The sequence below is a fragment of the Perna viridis genome, chromosome 5, assembly GCF_037379345.1.
Source record: "Perna viridis isolate PV_CMFRI_1.1 ecotype Kerala chromosome 5, ASM3737934v1, whole genome shotgun sequence".
Classification (NCBI taxonomy): Eukaryota; Metazoa; Mollusca; class Bivalvia; order Mytilida; family Mytilidae; genus Perna; species Perna viridis.
Genome location: NC_142449.1, coordinates 10,801,790 through 10,824,686, shown reverse-complemented (window position 1 = coordinate 10,824,686; position 22,897 = coordinate 10,801,790). Strand labels below are relative to the sequence as shown.

The following is a 22,897-nucleotide window of genomic DNA, read 5'->3' as shown; positions in this document are numbered from 1 at the left end:
GAATAAATAATTGAAATACAAAACAGTACAGTGATCTAATATTTTGGTATTAATAAAGCTAGCATATGGGTTGGTTATCTTTTTTCAAGATAATACTTGTTAATATTGCATGCACTGGCTGATTTAGAATAAAGACGCTTTCTAAATAAGCTTTGAATTTTTATTTCATGGAAGATTGTTTCATTTCTCTTCATGACATGATAAATGGAATAACCATCAAATGATCATATACAACAAGCTTCTTATTAACCATGACACTATTTACAAACATTCTTACAATCATGAATTGAGACATCAACGGGACAACATATACTGCCTCTTACACTAGGTATATGTACAAAAGATTGTATAACACTCAATCATAAAATGGCAATAAAATCTTCAAAATGTACCTGTGACTTAACCACAAGAGTTTAGTCTACTTTCAAAATCTCTAAACAGTAAGAATCCTGTGTTGCTTACTTTGAAGTGATGTAAATGTAACTAGTCAGAGTTATGATTTTGAATGAGAGATTTTAATGCAAAATATCACGAAAAAAATATCTGAAATTATTGCACATAATTATTACTTTCCTCAACTCTGTAGGAAGAAATTATGCTATGAACTTGATCAAAAAACTATAAAAACAACAAACACATGAAATTAATACGACCTAAAAATGTTCAAATTGAATATTTCATATTCATAAAAAATCATTCTAAAAATTAAAATTCCAAAATATCTTAATTATTACAAAGAGGGCCAAACACTGTGAAAAAGCTGTTCTTCAAGAAATGTCTCAACAACAAAACATTATCACACACGCATTTCATCATGTAAAATTTGAACAAAATAATAATGAACATATGATAAAAAACTCATGTATATGAAGGTGACCTTCATATAACCTTAATTTGACCCTGTGTCAAGGACACATTATGTGTCATTAAGCACCATCTAAACAACTACTGGGATAAAGCACTTTGATCATGTGTTAAAACATGTCATATTCATCACCATAGCAACATGGCTTGGAATTGACAAGGCATACATAATTCTTTTTCATATAGAATGTAAGAAATACACACCAAGATTTGATTGTACATTTTGAAATTAACAAGAAAACCTTTCTGTTATGTTGACTGAAACAGTTGAGTTGCTTTTTAAAAAAAAAAAATGTAACCATTTTTTTTTCTTTAGGCGAAGTTGGTATGATGTAAAGATATAAATGTTTACATTTTATCACTTAGCTACATTCTATTTCCATATATCTGAACAACATCTAAACCATTATTTGTTGACTTAAAAAATGTACCAGTTTAGTTAAATTGGATATACTCTGCATTCATTGATTAAAATCCATTCTACAATTCTAAACATGACATGTATGCGCCTTGTGTGTTTACAAAAAATGTATACAAATTAAACACCACTTTATCAATGAACAGATATCTCATTAAGTTCTCAATAAATAACAATAAACAACAAACATGTAACAATATCAGTATGCAGTTAATGATTGCTTCAATTTCCATTGGATAGTGGAATCACATGGGACAGACAAAAGGCTGCTGGGAAGACCATGTGTTTTATTGCTCTATAAACAGTTAATTAATTATGCAAAATTCATATTAATCATTAAGCTAGTAACTTTCATGGAATTCTTCATTTTCACCAAATCTTCTCGTTTCTTCTTCCTAAACATCACATCTCTATTCAGTAGACTGTAGCCATGGCAACCAAGTATCACAGTCATCAAAATAAATAAAACTTTGATCAACAAAGTTTTGGTTACACATATACTACAATGTTTGTCTGAGTTATGGATTTCTGTTTGATTGAGGTTTCCCATGATCCTTAGCCGAGAAACCATGGAAACCATCTCTGACCACAGGCCTCCAAATTGAAGCTTTTCTCTGACTAGAATTTGCTCCATATATTAAACCTTCATCAGTGCAACTGGACCTAAAATAGAGATAATAAATTGAGTATAGGTACTGTAACACACATTTGTTTACATTTAAACTTCAAAATTATTTTCAGTGTCCAATCCGACTTAATATAATAAATTCATCAATAGTTATATATAAGGTTTCTATCCGAAAAAATAACAGTACATCAAATTAGAATTGTCAAATTCAGAGAAATAAATACTTGAGAAACAGAAGCACAACATTGAAAACCAACACAAAACACTAATAGATTTGACACAGACAAAAGCAGTTAAAAGACAGATACAACAATAAGAAATCTAGATATATATTGTGCTACTGTGAAATCTGTGACTTATTTGATGGCAATGAAAGCATATAGGGATATAAAATAATCTTCTAAATAATTAATAAGCATGAACAAATAAAAAAATGAAAGTCCTTATGCAGCTTATCCCTAGAATGTTTACATCTATATGTGTGCTTGACAAAGCATAGATTCTCACATAGGATGACAATTTTATAGACAGCTCAAAATACATCTACTAAGTACTGAACAAATACATGTACTTCCATGCTGTTGGAAAATTTCATGAATTTAAAATTCAGTTCCACTTGACAATCTATTTTCCATATGTAAATGTTAATGCATAGGGCTTACTGAACTTGAAGAAAAAATGTATTAAAGAGGGTAAAAAAAATTATGACTTATTTAGCACCTTATGGTACATTGCATTAGCAGTCAATGTTTGGAGCCTTTGTGGAGTATGTGCAGAAGCCGTGTAGAGAAGCAACCAAGACTTTGACATGAAGACTTACATCAGATTTTATCCTGTGTTGATGATGTGGGTGAGGGGAAGGAGGGCTTATTGTAAGAAGGAAGATCTTCAACTACAAATATAATTGTTACTTAGATAACAGGGTCGCTGGGTTATGCTCGGCCAAGATATGCACACAAAGAATTTACAACTTAAAGATAAATTTTGTAGGTAAGGTGTTGAATGTAACACTCAACCATCATTAAAACTGAGATATAAATAAATGTGTGAAATTAGCTCTTTTTTGGCTTGCATTTATTTTTATATTTTTTTTTCAATTCTTCTTAGTTTTGCACCAAACAAAATATCATTCTGCTTAAAATGGCTTTCTTTCAATGATAATGATTTTTACTGAACAAATACAAGATGGACTTAAACCATTGGCCATTAAACATTTGTTCATACGTAACCTATAAATCTAAATTTCTAAATTAAACATTATTGGTGTTGATCTTATATGAAATAAGTGTGTTCTATACATAATAGCTATAATAAGTATAAAACAAGTATAAAAAGAAGATGATAAAAAACATGGAAAAAATGGCGGGAAAGCTTACCATTGACACCCGGGAGTGATTGTGGAACAGGCTGTTGATCCTTTCTCTGCCATTTCCCTATAACATAATAATAATAAAGTTACCAAATAAGACTAACGACAAATAAGATAACGAACCATTTCAAACTTGCACTCCCTTCTGAAAAGAGCTGAAAATACTTCTTTACAAAAATTTTGATATGTAAATTTGTTCCCTTTTTAGTTGAAAGCAATGAAATAAAGATTGTACATGCCTCTTGTTTTCATGCATCTATTTATGGAAGGGTACTGATCACTCATTCTCTATATCGTCATCAAATTGTGCCAAGAAGTATGGTAAAAAAGTAGAATGATGCAACCAATGTGTATATACCTTGCTCTATCAACTGTTTCTTTCGTTGTGACTTAGGATATGGCTTATGAATTACTGCACTAAAATTACTATCGGTACTATAGGGGCTAACAGGTCTAGCAGGACGAGGACGTCTATGTCTTTTTACTACAACATACAAAATTAAGAATGTTTAAAAAAATTTTTTTAAAAATAAAAAAATAAAAGCATACACACACGCAAAATTACTACATTCTTTCTAGTTGTACATCATGTTATTTTAGCTTCAAAATTTTGTTAGTATCTTAGTGATCTCTCATGCCACTATAAAACTGATTATGTCTAATAACTGATAAGTATCTAAGATATGGTACAGAAAATTGTCATATTTCATACTTGTATAAAGACTGAAACGTTGATGCCTACGACTGCACCATAGTATTATATGATCACAAATTGTTTGCAGCTGTACAAATATAACAAGGGAGGTAACTGTGGTTAAATACAAACCTGGTTTACCAGTTTTAGGATCACAGACTGTCGTCCCAACTACCGTCAGACCTGACAACTCAGCAGCCTTGGCAACTGCACTGGCAAAATCAGCCTCGGTCAGGAATGAAGCATCACTGTCACTAGCAGCACTTGATCGATGACTGGAACAGTCTGTATTACTCTGGTCAGTAACACTTGCCCAGGATGCCATCATGGAGCCTATTGTTATCAATACAGATTTTACTATGTGTGCTTAATGAGAGTATTTCTACAAGTATGTGTAATCTGGATAAAACTGATATTTAATAATAGTCACTTTGGCAGAAACCGGTTTAAGTTAAGCTACTTTTCAATGAAAAAATATTTAATGGTATAGTCATCATAAGCTAAAAAGCAAGATTTGATTGAACTGCCTTTGTCATTGTATGGTTAAGGGACAATGATTAAATCAGTATTCATAAATAGAAATAGAGTAAGTAAAAATAATACATGAAATAATAATTGCTAGTACCTTTTCTCTTTATTTAATTTTTTAAATATTTTTATTACTACTGGTATATGCCTATACTACTATACATATATTTTCTATTTGTTTCACTATTGAAATATATACCATATGCTTGGTACCATACCATACTTGTTAAATGCATACAACCCCATCTCAGCAGCATGTTAGTATTAAAAATTCCACTCATTAACAGCCAAACACAGCTAGCCTATCAGTTCTGCCCCATAAAGCAAAGAACCCCCATATAATGTTTCTCTCCTGTACAATGCATGAAGCAAGCAGGGTTTTGACTTAAAACATCATGTTGTTTGAACAACTACAAGGTCTATATAAAGGGGTATCTAATCTACATTGGTTCTAAGCTTATAAAGCAATAGAAAATACATGTATTTCATCTCATTTTTAACATGACCTATGACCTAAACAATCCATGATCAAATTTAGCTCAGGAAATCTATCATACATGAAGCAATAAACTCCAGAATATAAAACCACGCCAAATGCTAGCCTATGTATGTAAAGCAGTGCATTATAGAAGCTGTAAGCAGTTTGACATGTGATCGATCACCTGACATGTTACTGCCACCATCTTCTTGATTTTCTTCACCACAGCCCTCCCCACCTTGTGGAGGGTTAGAATCCAAATCAGACTCACCAACATAATCCTGACCCGACATTGGTGAGTCACCATTTCTATTGTAACCATCTACAGCTAGGTTCATGTGGTGATGTCCACCATCACTCAGTCTACAAGGGATTCTGGAAAACAGAAACCAATATCCCCTAATAAATGATGTGATGAATTATTGTTTTTTTTAAATTCTGATGATAACAACAAGTACACAGACATAAATTGACTTCTTTGTCTAGCATGCTATTTCTATAAAATTTTACTATCTTATTAAGGTCCTTTTTTTCGTACATAGCCAGAAGCTAATTAATTTTACCACATGTATCACTTTAAACTGAAGAAAACCATCATCCATATTTTTGTTATTTTCATGTCTTTTCTCTTAGTTGGTTAATATTCTTGAAAATTGTGTAAAAAGCACTAAATTTTTGGCAGATTTTTTCTTTAGGATCTTAAACATCTAACATTAAAAATTACATAACATATTGTTCATATCTTAAACGATACCACCACAAATATCCTAACGAACAATACACACATTGTAATTCTTATCTAAAACATATTTTAATGATGAATACAAATTCGAGGTGTTTTCTAAATTCCTAAATTATTACATGAAACTAAATGCTAATGCTCCACCTCTGTTTTTACTCTTCATTACTTTTGAAATTTTACATAACTCAAACCAATAGCATTTTGAAGTTTATGTTATTTTACATCTTCCGTTAATTTCCATGCACCTCAAGTACACATTAAATACACTTTTACTGTAGAATGTTTCTGTTAAGAAGAAGTAATTATAATACCCATCAATTCTTTTGAGATCTAACACAGAACTAAAGTCAAACTTTTGTTTTCAATTAAAAGTCTTTATAGAAGTAATCAAATATTTACAGTGAACTGCCATTTAGAAATTTTTCAATGACTTTATCTGCTGTAAAGTTAGAAATGTGGAGGAATTTGATGTCTGTATCTTTTCATGATGTAACCAATTAAAATTTCAAAAGATATTATCTACCACTGATATACTCATAGTCGACTATAAATGTACAATTAAATCTCTTCACCTGTTCAATAAATGGACAATATACTTCAAATTCAAAAATGAATAACATTCCCGTTTAATTAATATTTTTGTTAAAATTGACTGTTAAAATTGTTTTTTTAGCATTCCATATGCAAGGTTAGATATGAAACTGCTCTATACCTCTCAGCACACATTAAAATTCACAAATTTTGTTGCCTTTCTCAAGTCAAGCCTATTAGATAAGTGAGATGACAGAATATGCCTGGCTTTGATATTTTTTGCAATTTTTGTATTTTCAAAACACCTTATTAATTTTGATCTGCCCCTTTAATTAGACCAAGTATTCTGACAGAAATACTAACCTAGACTGGCATTCACTAGCTACACTTGGAAGGGATGATTGACATGCCCTGTCCATACAATGTCCATCCATTGGACAACGAGAATAATGTCCACTATCACTCATACAATTATGCTCCGCTTCTTGTTCATTATTATTTATTTTGTAATGATGTAAGGGATGGATATTAGTCTGTTCATGATCACTATGACACACTCTATTATGACAGTATAAATCTACAGGGACCCTCTGTGAGGGATTTGTACACGCTATCGTTCTTTGTCCCCACGTATCAGAACAAGGGGACTGAACTCTGTTTATAGCACTATATTGTCCATTGTCACAGTATTTAGGAGAACAACATCTCGCACATCCTGAATCAGAATATGCTGGTGGTGGGACATTCCACTGCTGAGCACACGAAGGGTGCTGACTGTGGGGTACAGGACAGGAACATGACGAAATCTTAGACATTGGAGACATGGGACTTCTGTTTGCCATTGCACGATTCTGACTAACCTCTGCATACTGGAGAGAATTTGCAGGAGAATCTGACCCAACCTCACTTGGAGGAGGATGTTCAGGTGGAGGGGGTAAAAACTCAGCCCAGTTAACCATAGCTTGTTTTGGAACAAGCATCTGTCCAGGGCCTTTACGTCCTTTCTTGATCAACATTCCATTTTCATCAGTCGTGTGACTGCCGCTATCACTGGTTGGACTTTGCATATGATCACTGTGATCATGATGGTGACCACCTGAATGGCTGTTGTCAGTATTAGATCCTCCGCTACACTCGTGTTTACAACAGCTATCACCTGATCCACTGTTCTGGTGTATAGGCCTGAACATGTGATGATCCATGTGTTGAGCTGCTCCTGCGTTAATCAGGGTTGTGGTGGCATATGGTGCCACAGGGTCTTGTTTATGATAAAATGTCTTCATCTGTGGTACATTATATATATTGGGATGATCCTGCATTTCCACTTCTTTGTGCCCATCTAATAAATTGGTGATTTCTGGAGACATGTGTTCTGCAAATAAAGATTATGATCTTTATTTATTATGTAAAAATAGTTCTCATTTCAAAATAAATATATGTCATAAAGTAAAATACAATCAATTTATCAATCTTCTACAGGTGCAGAGCTAATATTTTTTGGATATACATTACCATTTTAATTACTACATAATATTTTTTCCTTTTAACAGTTTTTGTAAAATAAATATAGTTTATAATTACTCATTATTTTATGTCCTTCTTACAGTTATATGATTTTAGTTTTAGTTTTGTTAGCACTTTTTCAAAGTTAAGATTTTTCAATGTGTATTTTCCTCATACTCAGAAAATGTCCAATATCTAGTACAAAAACAATAATATAGAAAGTATTTTTTCTCTGGTTCACTTTCTACCTGATTAATCAGCCATGCTAACTGTTAATTGAAGATTATACATCTATCAAGTGTTCTAACACCAGCTGTATCTAACAATCTCTCAATATTATTATTCTATTGATCATATCTAAATAATGTCAAGGGTAATTTTGCAGAATTTTCATCCTTTATCAATTTATATAGTTTTTTTTTTACAATTGTATCTCAATAATTGGACAGACTATACAAAAAAAAACTGAATATAAAAAACCTGCAACATGTGGGAGTGAACCATATCATAGTAATTTAGTAAAGGAAATTAATTAGTGTTTATTAACATGGTAACATTTTTTTTCTAGTGAATATATCCTTCAACTCCACTTGTAGTAAACAAGCGTTAACAGAGACACATGTTACCATATGAATGGTCTTTCACAGCTTGTCAAGGAACATATTGTTAAGTATAACTAATAAAAGGCCAATAACACAGTTTAACGTAATGATATATTTTATTTTAAATTTACCGGACAAAATGTCTTTTTGGGGGAAATTCAAGTTTACAAGTTTTTACTTGTTTTAAATTTTGTGTATTTAGGTTGAGGAGTAGAATAACTCTGCCATAGAATTTCTTAACATATAAAACAAGAGAAAGTTAGTCTAGTTATCATAGATACTCTCACATTAAAATGTCCAGATGAAAAAAAGTCCATAAATTCCAAACAGTACATGTATTATCGACTTATAATTAAACTGGACCTGTTTAATGTATGGTCCAGAGTACTGTGGAGGATTTGGTTGATCTTAAACTACACACTGACAAATTAACAAAAATTACCTGTTCAATGGAAAATAAAAAGTTACTGTAATATCACAAAAAAGGCTAACAGCTTGTGGTGAAGTTTGTACTATAATTAGTATCATTTACCATTAATATAAACAACTGTGCAGTTCATAGTGTGTAAGCTCGGATATATATAATACCCAAGCACTCAAGTCAATTGATTAAAATATAAGTATGTTAAGATTTAACAAACATTAATGGGGCATGTTACCAGAAAATATCACTTATTTTAACTTCTTGTAACTTTTTCTTCAACAGATTTCACTAACATCTTACTGTGAATTGATTCAGAAGATCAGACAAAAAACCAGCAGTTTATTTCACTACAATTTTATCCATAGTTAATGTATGTTAATCTGTATTGTCAGCTTTATGTCATAGCATGACAACCTGTCATTTCTTAAAATGTTATCTTGCAATAAGGCAACAGTAACTTCCTCATAGTTATAACTCCAGCCTGTAGATCAGTACTATGATGACTGATTTATTCTTCCATTTTCAGAATTTTTTTCTTCTTTTGTGGATTATTTTGAAAATTGCAGTACGACCGCCTCTGTTTCTGACTTAATCTCAGCCACTCAGTATAGTTAATTAACATTGTGATACTATTATCTGCATTATCAATGTTTTGTCATATAACCTGATTACTTATCAGCTAAATGATTGTATACTTACGTGAATCTTTTTCATTATATCCATTTCTATAGAATGTAGTACAAGGACGATCTTCACCTTTATGCATAGGAACTGAAAATGTAAGTAAAAATCCATATTAACAAATACTTTTTAGTGAAAGAAAAAAAGGCAAAAACATAAAAAAAAAACATAACGTCCAAAGCTATGTTTATTATATAGGAACAAACAAGTTAAATGGAAGAAAATATAATTCTACTTTTCAAACTTTCCTTCTTATCAAGGTCTGCAAGTCAAAAGAATTAAGAAAAAAGTACAGTAACAAAATCACTACTTAACAAATCTCTTGACCAAACTTTTTTATTTGTGAATTTGCATCGCATACCAAGAAATCTACAGCTAGAGTACCAATCCCCTACTCACTATTACCATAGCAACCAATTGTTGAGTTACCTGTGTAGAGTCCATTCTGCATCATTTTCTTCTTACTCTTTCTTTTCTTACACAACCAGATGCTGAAGATACATAAGGCCAACCACAGAGTACCACCGACTACACCAATCAGTACTCCAATAAACCATGGTTCCTCCATCAAACTTGGCTGCTCTGGTCCTATAATGAAAAGTGCACAAGTTGTTTTTATGTTATCAGAAATTGCAGGCCTTCAAATTTTTACAATAAATATAATAATGTCTTGAAAATTAAGCCTCATACAAATTTTGTAGCATTTATATCTTTTCATTAAACATAATTTGCACAATTTTGAACAAAGTCATCTTCTCTTTGGTTCTTTTACAAGAATGATCTAAATACTTTTAATTTTGTGAACATGTATACCCCAGAGCTTGGAAATGATTTCAAAGACATTTGATCATTCAAGAAAACAGTTAGCATTATGAGTCATTTCAATTTGTATCTTTATTATAAATTTTTGTATCCTATTCTTTTGAAAGATTAAATAACCAAATTCCATTTGATTAAAATCACGAATGGCAAAAAAAGCCTTAAGAAACATGGTCATAGAGATGCAAGTGCACATCACTTGTTTAAAAGATCAAGTGTGAAGGAAACAAAGAATGGATGTTACCATAACGATGACCCAGAGGCAGGAGAAGATGGCATTAATAATGTTAAGACTACAATCTCCAAACTAAACCAGGCAGGGTAATATACCTCTATCATTGTGTAAAGGAAGTATCAGACGTTTAATGACTAAAATACCTCCAAGCTTTATAAAAACCTAATTGATTGTAGTGTCGTAATGAACCTAATAACAATGAGCTAGCAGCACGATTGGACATTTTTTCTGCACGCCATTTTAAGTTCAGCTAGAAGGAGAGATATTAAATTTAATGCCCTAAAATGTCAACTACTGAACAGATGTGTAATACAATTATCATGCTAACGACTGCTCTGGTTTAAGAGTTCTTAAAGAGGTTGTTTCTCTTTTGGGGAACATCCACATATTCTAATGTCATTTTTCACGGCAGCAATTCCCTGATTAAAATCTAAAGAAAACATTAATAGACTTTACAATTTCCAGGATTGTGAAAATTTGTGGTTCCATAATTAGTTAACGCCACCATCAATTAAATTGCGGAGGCAATTGAAGTTTACAATGAAATCACAATCCTGGACATGAATAGAGTCGTAATGTTTTTATTTCTGAACAATTTATCACGTTTAAGTTGAATAATGGAATCGTTTAGAAACGGTGTCGCTGCAGTGTGTCATGAGGTGAAATATTTTCTTTGTCTAAATCTTTTAATTGTCCGGGCATTTGTACTGATCCATTAAATTGAATACATTCTGATTACTTTTGAAAATTGATGGGGGCCTGTTTTGAACAATGGTTCTTGAATAACAACAACTCATTATGAACTAAGGGAATATTTTTCAGATTAATCATTTCTGGTCCTCGAATTTCAGAATTATTTAATCAGATTCAGCCAAAATATTTACTATAAGATAAATAAGGTGGAATTTTAGTCAAGATTTGCTTAGTCGGATGAGTAAATAGAGAAAACACTGTTCTAAAAAAGATCTGTTAGGAAATGTTACAGAATACATCTTCATTTCTCCTTTTACTTTAAGTTTTGAACAGAATTTCAATTCAGATCTTGAGCATAAACCTCTAATTCACAAATCCATAAAAGGCATGGTTTTTGTATTAAGTTAAATATATCCTACATTTCTTCGAAATGGCAATAAAGAAACAACTAAGACTCAAATGACAAGGCTGTTAGAACTTGAATCTGAAAACAATCATTTTGCAAATTTCCTCAATTATTACTGAATTGTCAGGAGACACATTTCATTAAAAGAGACATCAAATAAAAACCAAATCTGTCCACGATTTCTTTGTTATGCTATTAATACAGTCTCTGTAACCCAATCTTGGCGAAAAATGAGAAAATAATGTCTGTTGGATCAAATGGATGGATAGGCCATTTCTGCTGCAGGCATTAAACTAATTCGCATCTTAATAGAGAGACAAAAAAGATGCTACTAAGAATGAAAATTAATATAATGTCATTATTGGTGAATAAACACATTGTTACAAAGATTTAATTGCTAAAGCAATTAGCAAATCCAATTTACTTATGCAAAAATATGGTCATAAATTATTCAATAGAAAGATTATCACTTTACAACTGTAAAACTCCATTAAAATAACGACAGAATATTATCCCACTTTTATCAAACAATCATTTTTTTTAATTTCCTTTTTATTGCACATCAGAAAAATTAATCATATTTTTCTCATTAAATGAAGGGTTCAGACATAATACAAGTTGACCTATATAACCTTAACACATTTTTTCAGACCATTTTTAACTTCAGGATATAGTTACTGCAATTTTGTTATCCAAACATCAAACTAAGACTGCAACATAAACTTAACATTGTCCTTCAGTTTGTAACCTTTTAAGTGGAATTATATGGTATTTATTATATCATTGACAACTGCCATGGTCTTTTAATTTGAATCAATTGAAATAAGAACCTTCAGAACATCTGTTAATCAAGATTTTAGGACAGGAATTATATCAAAATGAGAGAAACACTTCTGGATCAATGACATTGTTATTTCACCCAATCTTTGTCATCATGATTTCAGAATGAGACTGTCAAATGGCAAACAAAGGTACTTTACACTAAAAGGCTAAAATTTCCATCATTGCTATCCCTACTTTTACACATTTACAAGAACAGACAGTCTGACAGACAGAAAAAACTCTCCCATAGCCATTTTAATCTGATCAGTAGAAAAAATATTTGTAACATCAGATTTTAGAATTTTTCATCTCTGTACTGATGTTAGCCACCATTTATGTAAATTTCATCAAAACTGACTATATTCTTCACACTAAAAACATATAAGTGCATTTTCACTAACAACTCAGACCTACTCAATAGTGCAAGCTGACATCTGTATTAAGCATTAACTCACCTACAACATAAAGTTTACTGAAGACTTTGACACTTCTACTAGTATGAACTGCCATCTGTATTGCGCATTAACTCACCAACAACATAAAGTTTACTGCAGACTTTGACCCCTCTACTAGGATGAACTGCCATCTCTATCCAGTATTTACTCACCTACAACATAAGGCTTACTCCAGACTCCAACCCCTTTACTTGTACAAGCTGCCATCTGTATCCAGCATTTACTCACCTACAACATAAGGTTTACTCCAGACTCCAACCCCTTTACTTGTACGAGCTGCCATCTGTATAGAGTAAGTCATGTCCTCCATCAGATTAACAATGGTGTATTTATTCCTGGTTCCATTAATACTGACACTCAGGTCATGTTTCCCGTCATCACTTATACACTTTATCTGAAAGTGAACAAAGGACAAAGTGAAATCCCAAAATGCAGAAAAATTGCTTAAATACAATGTACAATTTTGACCTGTTACATGGGGGTAACAACACCATTTTGTTCCTAAATAAATTATTTCATTATCATCATGCAGTAAAAAAATGATATGAAGAAACTCTTCAAAAGGGTGTTAAAAACATTACTCTATTTAAGTTAGTACTTAATTCACAGTCTTCCTTCAATATCAAAATGAGTAGAATGTCACAATTTTAAAAATTATATTTGAAGTCTTAACTCAAATCAAGCAAGGAATTTCCTAATATTATTTTTTTTTCAAACAAAATTAAAGAAATTAAAAATTGAAATTTTCAATAATATACCTCATAACCTCTTATATCACCATTCCTGTAGAGGTCTGGAGGAGGTAGCCATTGTACAAACACCCGTGTCTTCCCATCTTTACTTATTACAATGTTTTGAGGTGGTTCAGTGGGCACAGACTCATTTGTACGAACAATGACAGAGTTACTACACTGTGATCCGATATCAGCATTGAATGCTCGAACACAGATCTTGTACCATGCATGGCTCTTAAGACCTGTGATGGTGTATGATTCTGTCCTACTGTGAGCTGCCTTGCGAGTTACCAGGATGCTCCTTGTTTGTCCTACTGTCTCGTCCTCTAGGTTGAACAAACGTTTGTACACTATCTCATAGTGTTGGATCAGTTCAGGTTCTTTGACAGGCTGGAATGAAGAAAAATCAAATAAATCACCATTGGAACAACTATTGAAGTGTTCAAATTTTCATCTATGTAGTCTTTATAATGGAGAGTGATCTTGATGTAAACCATTCTGTTGTTCCATTGTTTATTATCCAAGCATCAATATCATAAAACAAAACAAGTGTTAAGCATGCATTATTTATAATAACAACTAGTACACACCTTCCATTCAAACCAGATAGCACTTGAGTTTACTGATCCACTATTCTCTATTTGAACAACTATTCCACTCATTCTGGTACGAATCTCATCCTTGTTTATCCTGGGTTCAAAAACATGGAATCCTATAACAAAGAACAAAAATCTAGATAGTTATAATTCATTATAGTGTATACCTAATTGGTGTCTTATTTAGATAGGTATACACTAACTGGTGTCTTATTTAGACAGTTATAATTCATTATAGTGTATACCTAACTGGTGTCTTATTTAGATAGGTATACACTAACTGGTGTCTTATTTAGACAGTTATAATTCATTATAGTGTATACCTAACTGGTGTCTTATTTAGACAGTTATAATTCATTATAGTGTATACCTAACTGGTGTCTTATTTAGACAGTTATAATTCATTATAGTGTATACACTAACTGGTGTCTTATTAAGACAGTTATAATTCATTATAGTGTATACACTAACTGGTGTCTTATTTAGATAGTTATAATTCATTATAGTGTATACCTAACTGGTGTCTTATTTAGACAGTTATAATTCATTATAGTGTATACACTAACTGGTGTCTTATTAAGACAGTTATAATTCATTATAGTGTATACCTAATTGGTGTCTTATTTAGATAGGTATACACTAACTGGTGTCTTATTTAGACAGTTATAATTCATTATAGTGTATACCTAACTGGTGTCTTATTTAGATAGGTATACACTAACTGGTGTCTTATTTAGACAGTTATAATTCATTATAGTGTATACCTAACTGGTGTCTTATTTAGACAGTTATAATTCATTATAGTGTATACCTAACTGGTGTCTTATTTAGACAGTTATAATTCATTATAGTGTATACCTAACTGGTGTCTTATTTAGACAGTTATAATTCATTATAGTGTATACCTAACTGGTGTCTTATTAAGACAGTTATAATTCATTATAGTGTATACACTAACTGGTGTCTTATTAAGACAGTTATAATTCAGTATAGTGTATACACTAACTGGTGTCTTATTTAGATAGTTATAATTCATTATAGTGTATACCTAACTGGTGTCTTATTTAGACAGTTATAATTCATTATAGTGTATACACTAACTGGTGTCTTATTAAGACAGTTATAATTCATTATAGTGTATACCTAACTAGTGTCTTATTTAGACAGTTATAATTCATTATAGTGTATACCTAACTGGTGTCTTATTTAGACAGTTATAATTCATTATAGTGTATACCTAACTGGTGTCTTATTAAGACAGTTATAATTCATTATAGTGTATACCTAATTGGTGTCTTATTTAGATAGGTATACACCAACTGGTGTCTTATTTAGAGAGTTATAATTCATTATAGTGTATACACTAACTGGTGTCTTATTTAGACAGTTATAATTCATTATAGTGTATACCTAACTGGTGTCTTATTTAGACAGTTATAATTCATTATAGTGTATACCTAACTGGTGTCTTATTTAGACAGTTATAATTCATTATAGTGTATACCTAACTGGTGTCTTATTTAGACAGTTATAATTCATTATAGTGTATACCTAACTGGTGTCTTATTTAGACAGTTATAATTCATTATAGTGTATACACTAACTGGTGTCTTATTAAGACAGTTATAATTCATTATAGTGTATACCTAATTGGTGTCTTATTTAGATAGGTATACACTAACTGGTGTCTTATTTAGACAGTTATAATTCATTATAGTGTATACCTAACTGGTGTCTTATTTAGATAGGTATACACTAACTGGTGTCTTATTTAGACAGTTATAATTCATTATAGTGTATACCTAACTGGTGTCTTATTTAGACAGTTATAATTCATTATAGTGTATACCTAACTGGTGTCTTATTAAGACAGTTATAATTCATTATAGTGTATACACTAACTGGTGTCTTATTAAGACAGTTATAATTCAGTATAGTGTATACACTAACTGGTGTCTTATTTAGATAGTTATAATTCATTATAGTGTATACCTAACTGGTGTCTTATTTAGACAGTTATAATTCATTATAGTGTATACACTAACTGGTGTCTTATTAAGACAGTTATAATTCATTATAGTGTATACCTAACTAGTGTCTTATTTAGACAGTTATAATTCATTATAGTGTATACCTAACTGGTGTCTTATTTAGACAGTTATAATTCATTATAGTGTATACCTAACTGGTGTCTTATTAAGACAGTTATAATTCATTATAGTGTATACCTAATTGGTGTCTTATTTAGATAGGTATACACCAACTGGTGTCTTATTTAGAGAGTTATAATTCATTATAGTGTATACACTAACTGGTGTCTTATTTAGACAGTTATAATTCATTATAGTGTATACCTAACTGGTGTCTTATTTAGACAGTTATAATTCATTATAGTGTATACCTAACTGGTGTCTTATTTAGACAGTTATAATTCATTATAGTGTATACCTAACTGGTGTCTTATTTAGACAGTTATAATTCATTATAGTGTATACCTAACTGGTGTCTTATTTAGACAGTTATAATTCATTATAGTGTATACCTAACTGGTGTCTTATTTAGACAGTTATAATTCATTATAGTGTATACCTAACTGGTGTCTTATTAAGACAGTTATCATTCGTTATAGTGTATACCTAATTGGTGTCTTATTTAGATAGGTATACACTAACTGGTGTCTTATTTAGACAGTTATAATTCATTATAGTGTATACCTAACTGGTGTCTTAGTTAGACAGTTATAATTCATTATAGTGTATACCTAACTGGTGTCTTATTTAGACAGTTATAATTCATTATAGTGTATACCTAACTGGTGTCTTATTAAGACAGTTATAATTCATTATAGTGTATACACTAACTGGTGGCTCATTAAGACAGTTATAATTCATTATAGTGTATACCTAACTGGTGTCTTATTTAGACAGTTATAATTCATTATAGTGTATACCTAACTGGTGTCTTATTTAGACAGTTATAATTCATTATAGTGTATACCTAACTGGTGTCTTATTAAGACAGTTATCATTCGTTATAGTGTATACCTAATTGGTGTCTTATTTAGATAGGTATACACTAACTGGTGTCTTATTTAGACAGTTATAATTCATTATAGTGTATACCTAACTGGTGTCTTAGTTAGACAGTTATAATTCATTATAGTGTATACCTAACTGGTGTCTTATTTAGACAGTTATAATTCATTATAGTGTATACCTAACTGGTGTCTTATTAAGACAGTTATAATTCATTATAGTGTATACACTAACTGGTGTCTCATTAAGACAGTTATAATTCATTATAGAGTATACCTAACTGGTGTCTTATTTAGACAGTTATAATTCATTATAGTGTATACCTAACTGGTGTCTTATTAAGACAGTCATAATTCATTATAGTGTATACCTAATTGGTGTCTTATTTAGATAGGTATACACTAACTGGTGTCTTATTTAGACAGTTATAATTCATTATAGTGTATACCTAACTGGTGTCTTATTTAGACAGTTATAATTCATTATAGTGTATACCTAACTGGTGTCTTATTAAGACAGTTATAATTCATTATAGTGTATACCTAATTGGTGTCTTATTTAGATAGGTATACACTAACTGGTGTCTTATTTAGACAGTTATAATTCATTATAGTGTATACCTAACTGGTGTCTTATTTAGACAGTTATAATTCATTATAGTGTATACACTAACTGGTGTCTTATTTAGACAGTTATAATTCATTATAGTGTATACACTAACTGGTGTCTTATTTAGACAGTTATAATTCATTATAGTGTATACCTAACTAGTGTCTTATTAAGACAGTTATAATTCATTATAGTGTATACCTAACTGGTGTCTTATTTAGATAGTTATAATTCATTATAGTGTATGTCTAACTGGTGTCTTATTTAGATAGTTATATTTCATTATAGTGTATACCTAATTGGTGTCTTATTAAAACTAATTAACCATTTTTACACATTTCAGTATATTATTTTAGACAATTGAAGATTTACAAATGAAATTAATTACCATTTAAATCATTTTGATCTAATAAAACTGGAAGGATTATGTCAAATACAGTCGAACCTCCGTAGCTCCAACTCCAAGGGATCACTGAAATTAGAGTTATCGGGAGTTCCAGAAATTGAAGTTCGTATATTTCCGGATTTCTTTCGTTGCTGGTCCGAGTTCGACTTCATCATTACAAATTGCTTACTTTCTTCGAAGTTGTGTTAGTTCCTGGGTCTTTTTCGTTCGCTTTCGAAAGAGTATGTCGACTTGTGGACATTAAAAATGCTGAGTTTTCTTTTAAAAATGTCCAGAGTGCAGGTTCATTGGTCAATAATTTGTTTTCATCCGATTTTTTTTTCATGGTTTCATTATACCGACTTCGGAACATTCTAGAACTTCAATTAGTTTTATGTTAAGATCAAAACTACCTAATTAGTGATGACTTAAATATTACCTGTAATTAACTAAAATGACATTGATTAGTGATAGGGTTTCAGTTTTTCACACTTTTTATTACCCAAGCTGACAAAATGGCTGACAAGTTTGAGTTAGTGAGGGTTATTCTCTAACATTTATTACCGAACGGACCGACTAGTAAGTTCAAGTTTTCGAGAAATCAAAATTCGAGAAATCCAAGGTTATTTATATTAATTATATAGGAGAAAATTTTGGTACTTTGAATTGTGTTCGAGAAATCCCGGGTGTTCGAGCCATCCGAGTTCGAGCGAGTGAAGTTCGACTGTAATACTATATATGTCTAGACACTTATGCTTCATATAAATTACTTTCCTAATTGGACAAGGTACACCAATATGACAATATTGTATTGTCTACTTACGTTTAGTGGAGATTATTTGACTGATAGGACAAGGTACACCTATACAACAATATTTGCCTCGTCTACTTACGTTTAGTGGAGATAATTTGACTGATAGGACTAGGTACACCAATGCCATGAGAGTTCTGGGCCTTTACAAGGAAGACATACGGTGTCTCTGGCTGAAGATTATGAACTGTATGTGTCTCTTTCTGAACTGTCTCCTTTACTACTACCCAACCCTGAAAACAGAAAAGAGACAACTGTAACCTTGATTCAGCAGAACCTAGTCAATAGTTACCCAAAACAGATCACAGCATAATAGACACAACTAGATAGCAAGTCATGATCACATTGCTAAATAGATTTATCTTTTACAACAAACAAGTGAAAAGGAATGGAAATGGAAGTATATTATATTAATGAAAATTATAACTTTCTACAATTCAGTGTAAGAACAGGGTTAACAATACATAAATAATGGTAAAAGTTAAATTGGAAAACTCACATCTGTGGTCTCATGACTGAAATACTCAATAATGTAAGCAAAAACTGGAGAGGCTCCGGAGTTACTGTTCGGTTTCCAAGACAACATGATGGATGTGTCCTTGACCTCAATGGCTACAGGTTGAGATGGAGGTCCTGGAAAGTATTTTGGATCCTGTGTTCGGTGAAATAATACTGAACTGCCATCAGGTACTGTAACAAGAAACACAATGTATGATTTTTTACAAAAACTTCACAAAAATTTTTCTTTGCAGTTTTTTTAATTCATATTTTTCCATATTCAACAATTTTAAACACTACACAAAATGAATTTGAATCATTATACATTATTTTTATTAGATTTTAATTGATGAATTTAGTGATTACTCAAGGTTTTATCATTAATGATTATGCTAGATCTAAATTTGCCTGAATGTACCTCTAACAACTAAACTAGATGACCAAGTTGTTTCCCCTGTCTCACTGCTTGCTTTACATGCATACATCCCTGTATCAGAAACACTTAGTCCTGAAATAAAGTGAATAAGGATTACATTTTTAGGAGCAATATTAAACAATCCTTATCGTATGTTCTACTGCAAAAAGAGAACAAATGAAATGAAACACTGTAATCAGTAATAATCCCTCATCAGTACCTGATATTTGTAAAGTTCCAGTAGATTTCTGCTGTATTCTAACATCATCAGGGGACAAAATATTGCCATTTTTATACCAGCGGATGGTCGGTGTAGGGTTACCAATAGCATCACAGTGGAGAAAGGCAGTCTCATCTGTAGCCAGGGTCTGATTCTGTGGTCCAATTCTAATGATTGGAGGAGGCCTGGAATCATTTTCTACAAAACATTTAAAAAAAAAATTGTTTGAAAGTAGATAGATCAATAAGAAATAAGTTAAATGAAATGAGTTATCCCCCTTACAACACTTGGTATAACTAAAAAAAAAACCATTTCATTCAATTGACGATAATTCTCTGAATAATTCCACTTCCTTACTTTACAATGAAAACATTAAATGCTTGACAGATGGATATTTTTCTAAGTTAATCAATAACTAACCCTTCCATTCATAAAACTTCTCCATTAAATGCTCAAAAGGCTAACCTGATTTTTATAATTTTTGACCCCTGTCAAGTACTATAACATTGTTTGACATTATTTACCCCTGACTTTAAGTTGAACAGATGCTGATGCTGTGCCGACAGTGTTGAGAGCCTCACACTCATACTCTCCAACATCATTAGATTGTACATTGTCAATCTGTAAAGTTCCATCAGGCTTCACTGAATAACGACCATTTGGCTTGTATGGAAAAATCAAACTCTGAAAAAAGGAAATACAAATTTTATTGAAATGATTGGTCACATCCAAGTCTTATTTAATTGTGTGTGCTTTATAATACCTTTTTTCCTTATTCATATAATTCCCACCGCTGTCCTTTTTTCTTTGTTCATATCTAAATTTCTTCCTTTTTTAAAATATTCTCTTTGAACAGTTCCATAATTATATTTTATCAATAGGCATCACTTATTTCATTCTCTGTTTCTCGTCACTTCAATGCGTTGGGAATCCAGAATTCTATAGAACAATATTGAGAATAACATAAAACAACTTCAATTAATTTTAGACAAAACTCTTCAATTTTAATGACAATTTTTGTTTCTAATTCCCAATATAAAGCAACAACCTAATCAACAGTGAAGAAAGAAGAAAAAAAAACCACATGGTTTGTGTGGTGTGGAAGTTGTCAGTTATTATAACAAAGATTATTGTTTTGATAAATAACGCAACAATCAATCATGACCCCTTATAAGTCGTTTTCTTCAATTTCATTATTTCTAAAGATGATCCTTAAATTTATATCCATCAAGTATAAAATATGACTTTTATAATTTTCTAAGACAGATTAAAATGGAGTCATGGGTTGAGCTCTACCGATACAAATTAATACTGATATCAAACTTGATACACGTGTGGTTTGCCCAGTGTTAACTAAGATTTCTTTGGGAATCATAATGAGATACTTGGAAATCAATAGGCATTAAGCCTGATTGTGTTGTTGATCCAATTCTTCTGGATTTTTTCTACGGTTTCTGTAGAATGACTTCAGTAACTGATTTGTTTTTCAGGATTCTAGATGAAATCTCTTTAACAATCTGAACATTCTAAATACAACGAAATCATTGGTTTTTTTTTTCCTTTATCCTCTTTCTTACCAGTAAGCTGCATCACAAGTATGTCTCAAAATAATATATTATACTTGAATATGTGGCAAGCTTTTATCATGGGCAAAGGATATGGTTACACCATTGTTTCCATGGAAACAATGTTTATGTATATCAATCATATACCAATTTTTCAAATACACATCTTTACAGAAGGATGTATTTAAGCCCTATTTTCCACAAGAATCAAGTAGTGAGTGAATCACAAAAGTCTTTCTATGAAATCTTATTCAAAATATTACCTTCAATGTGGATATGGCATTCATTTCTTTTTAAATGTCAGTAATTCAAGGTATAAAATTATATGAAAATCATTGCAATTTCATTACCAAAAGGAAAAAACTGTCTTTGTCCTATCATTCTATTGAAACATTGAACTCTCTGACATGTCTAAGACAAACTTTTAAAATGTCTTCAATAGACTATTTTAACTATGTGCCCAAATTGCGTTTTTTTTTTTTGAGCATGATTCATCATTTTTCAATTTTGCCCGATTCTTAAAGATTTGAGTACTGAAATACTACTACACCTTTTTACTCAGAAGTTAATCAAATGTTACGAAAAAAAATAGTACTTAGGCTTATGGTATGTACACTTAGAGTTTAATTCTCATAAAGTTTGAATTTGTAATGTAAATACTACAGTCAATATAGAACTACATTTTCACAATTTCATTTTAGTCACAAAACAACTGAACACACTCAGCAAAAACAAGCAGAATTACAAGTAAGTAATTTCAAGATAGAAGAGGTTCTTCAGCTAAGCAGGCATTTATATCAACACATTATAAACATTTGGCAGTGAAAGTTTAGTTTCTTCAGAACTTATAATTAAATAATGCCCATAGTAGATACATTTGATGTACGTCATGACCCATCAACCAATTATCTCCCTTGAATTGTCAATCTTAGACCTTATTTGTTATTATTGACTGCTCTTCAGTAACCAACAGTACACCACTATTGCACAATATATCAACCCAATAGATTTGATAATCACTCAATTATAGTTCGATTTTTCCAACAACTACTGCATTTTATCAAATGAAGAAAAAACTGTTTATCTTTCTTCTAAACAAAAATGTCTGGTTTTATCTTAATTACCACTCAGCTTGTG

The 22,897-nt window shown here is 31.3% G+C and overlaps 1 protein-coding gene across 6 annotated transcripts in view; it reads right to left on the bottom strand.

Annotated features, from left to right (window-relative positions):
- Window positions 1–146: 146 nt before the first annotated feature.
- Window positions 147–22,897, bottom strand: part of LOC148616000 (roundabout homolog 1-like) — an 88,171-nt gene continuing 65,420 nt past the window's right edge. For 4 of the 6 annotated variants that reach the window (XM_088582603.1, XM_088582604.1, XM_088582601.1 and 1 more), the window contains 17 exons: window positions 20,720–20,879; window positions 20,196–20,393; window positions 19,979–20,068; window positions 19,562–19,752; window positions 19,145–19,295; window positions 14,217–14,338; window positions 13,651–14,016; window positions 13,121–13,286; window positions 9,892–10,050; window positions 9,481–9,552; window positions 6,616–7,624; window positions 5,164–5,354; window positions 4,106–4,306; window positions 3,638–3,763; window positions 3,287–3,343; window positions 2,731–2,802; window positions 147–1,945 (listed from right to left, as the gene is read on the bottom strand). In XM_088582603.1, coding sequence (XP_088438729.1) covers window positions 2,732–2,802; window positions 3,287–3,343; window positions 3,638–3,763; window positions 4,106–4,306; window positions 5,164–5,354; window positions 6,616–7,624; window positions 9,481–9,552; window positions 9,892–10,050; window positions 13,121–13,286; window positions 13,651–14,016; window positions 14,217–14,338; window positions 19,145–19,295; window positions 19,562–19,752; window positions 19,979–20,068; window positions 20,196–20,393; window positions 20,720–20,879 — 3,330 coding nt within the window. In that variant the 3' untranslated portion in view covers window positions 147–1,945; window position 2,731. The remainder of the gene's footprint in view (window positions 1,946–2,730; window positions 2,803–3,286; window positions 3,344–3,637; window positions 3,764–4,105; window positions 4,307–5,163; window positions 5,355–6,615; window positions 7,625–9,480; window positions 9,553–9,891; window positions 10,051–13,120; window positions 13,287–13,650; window positions 14,017–14,216; window positions 14,339–19,144; window positions 19,296–19,561; window positions 19,753–19,978; window positions 20,069–20,195; window positions 20,394–20,719; window positions 20,880–22,897) is intronic. The other 2 variants (XM_088582607.1, XM_088582606.1) reach the window with 2 other exon arrangements.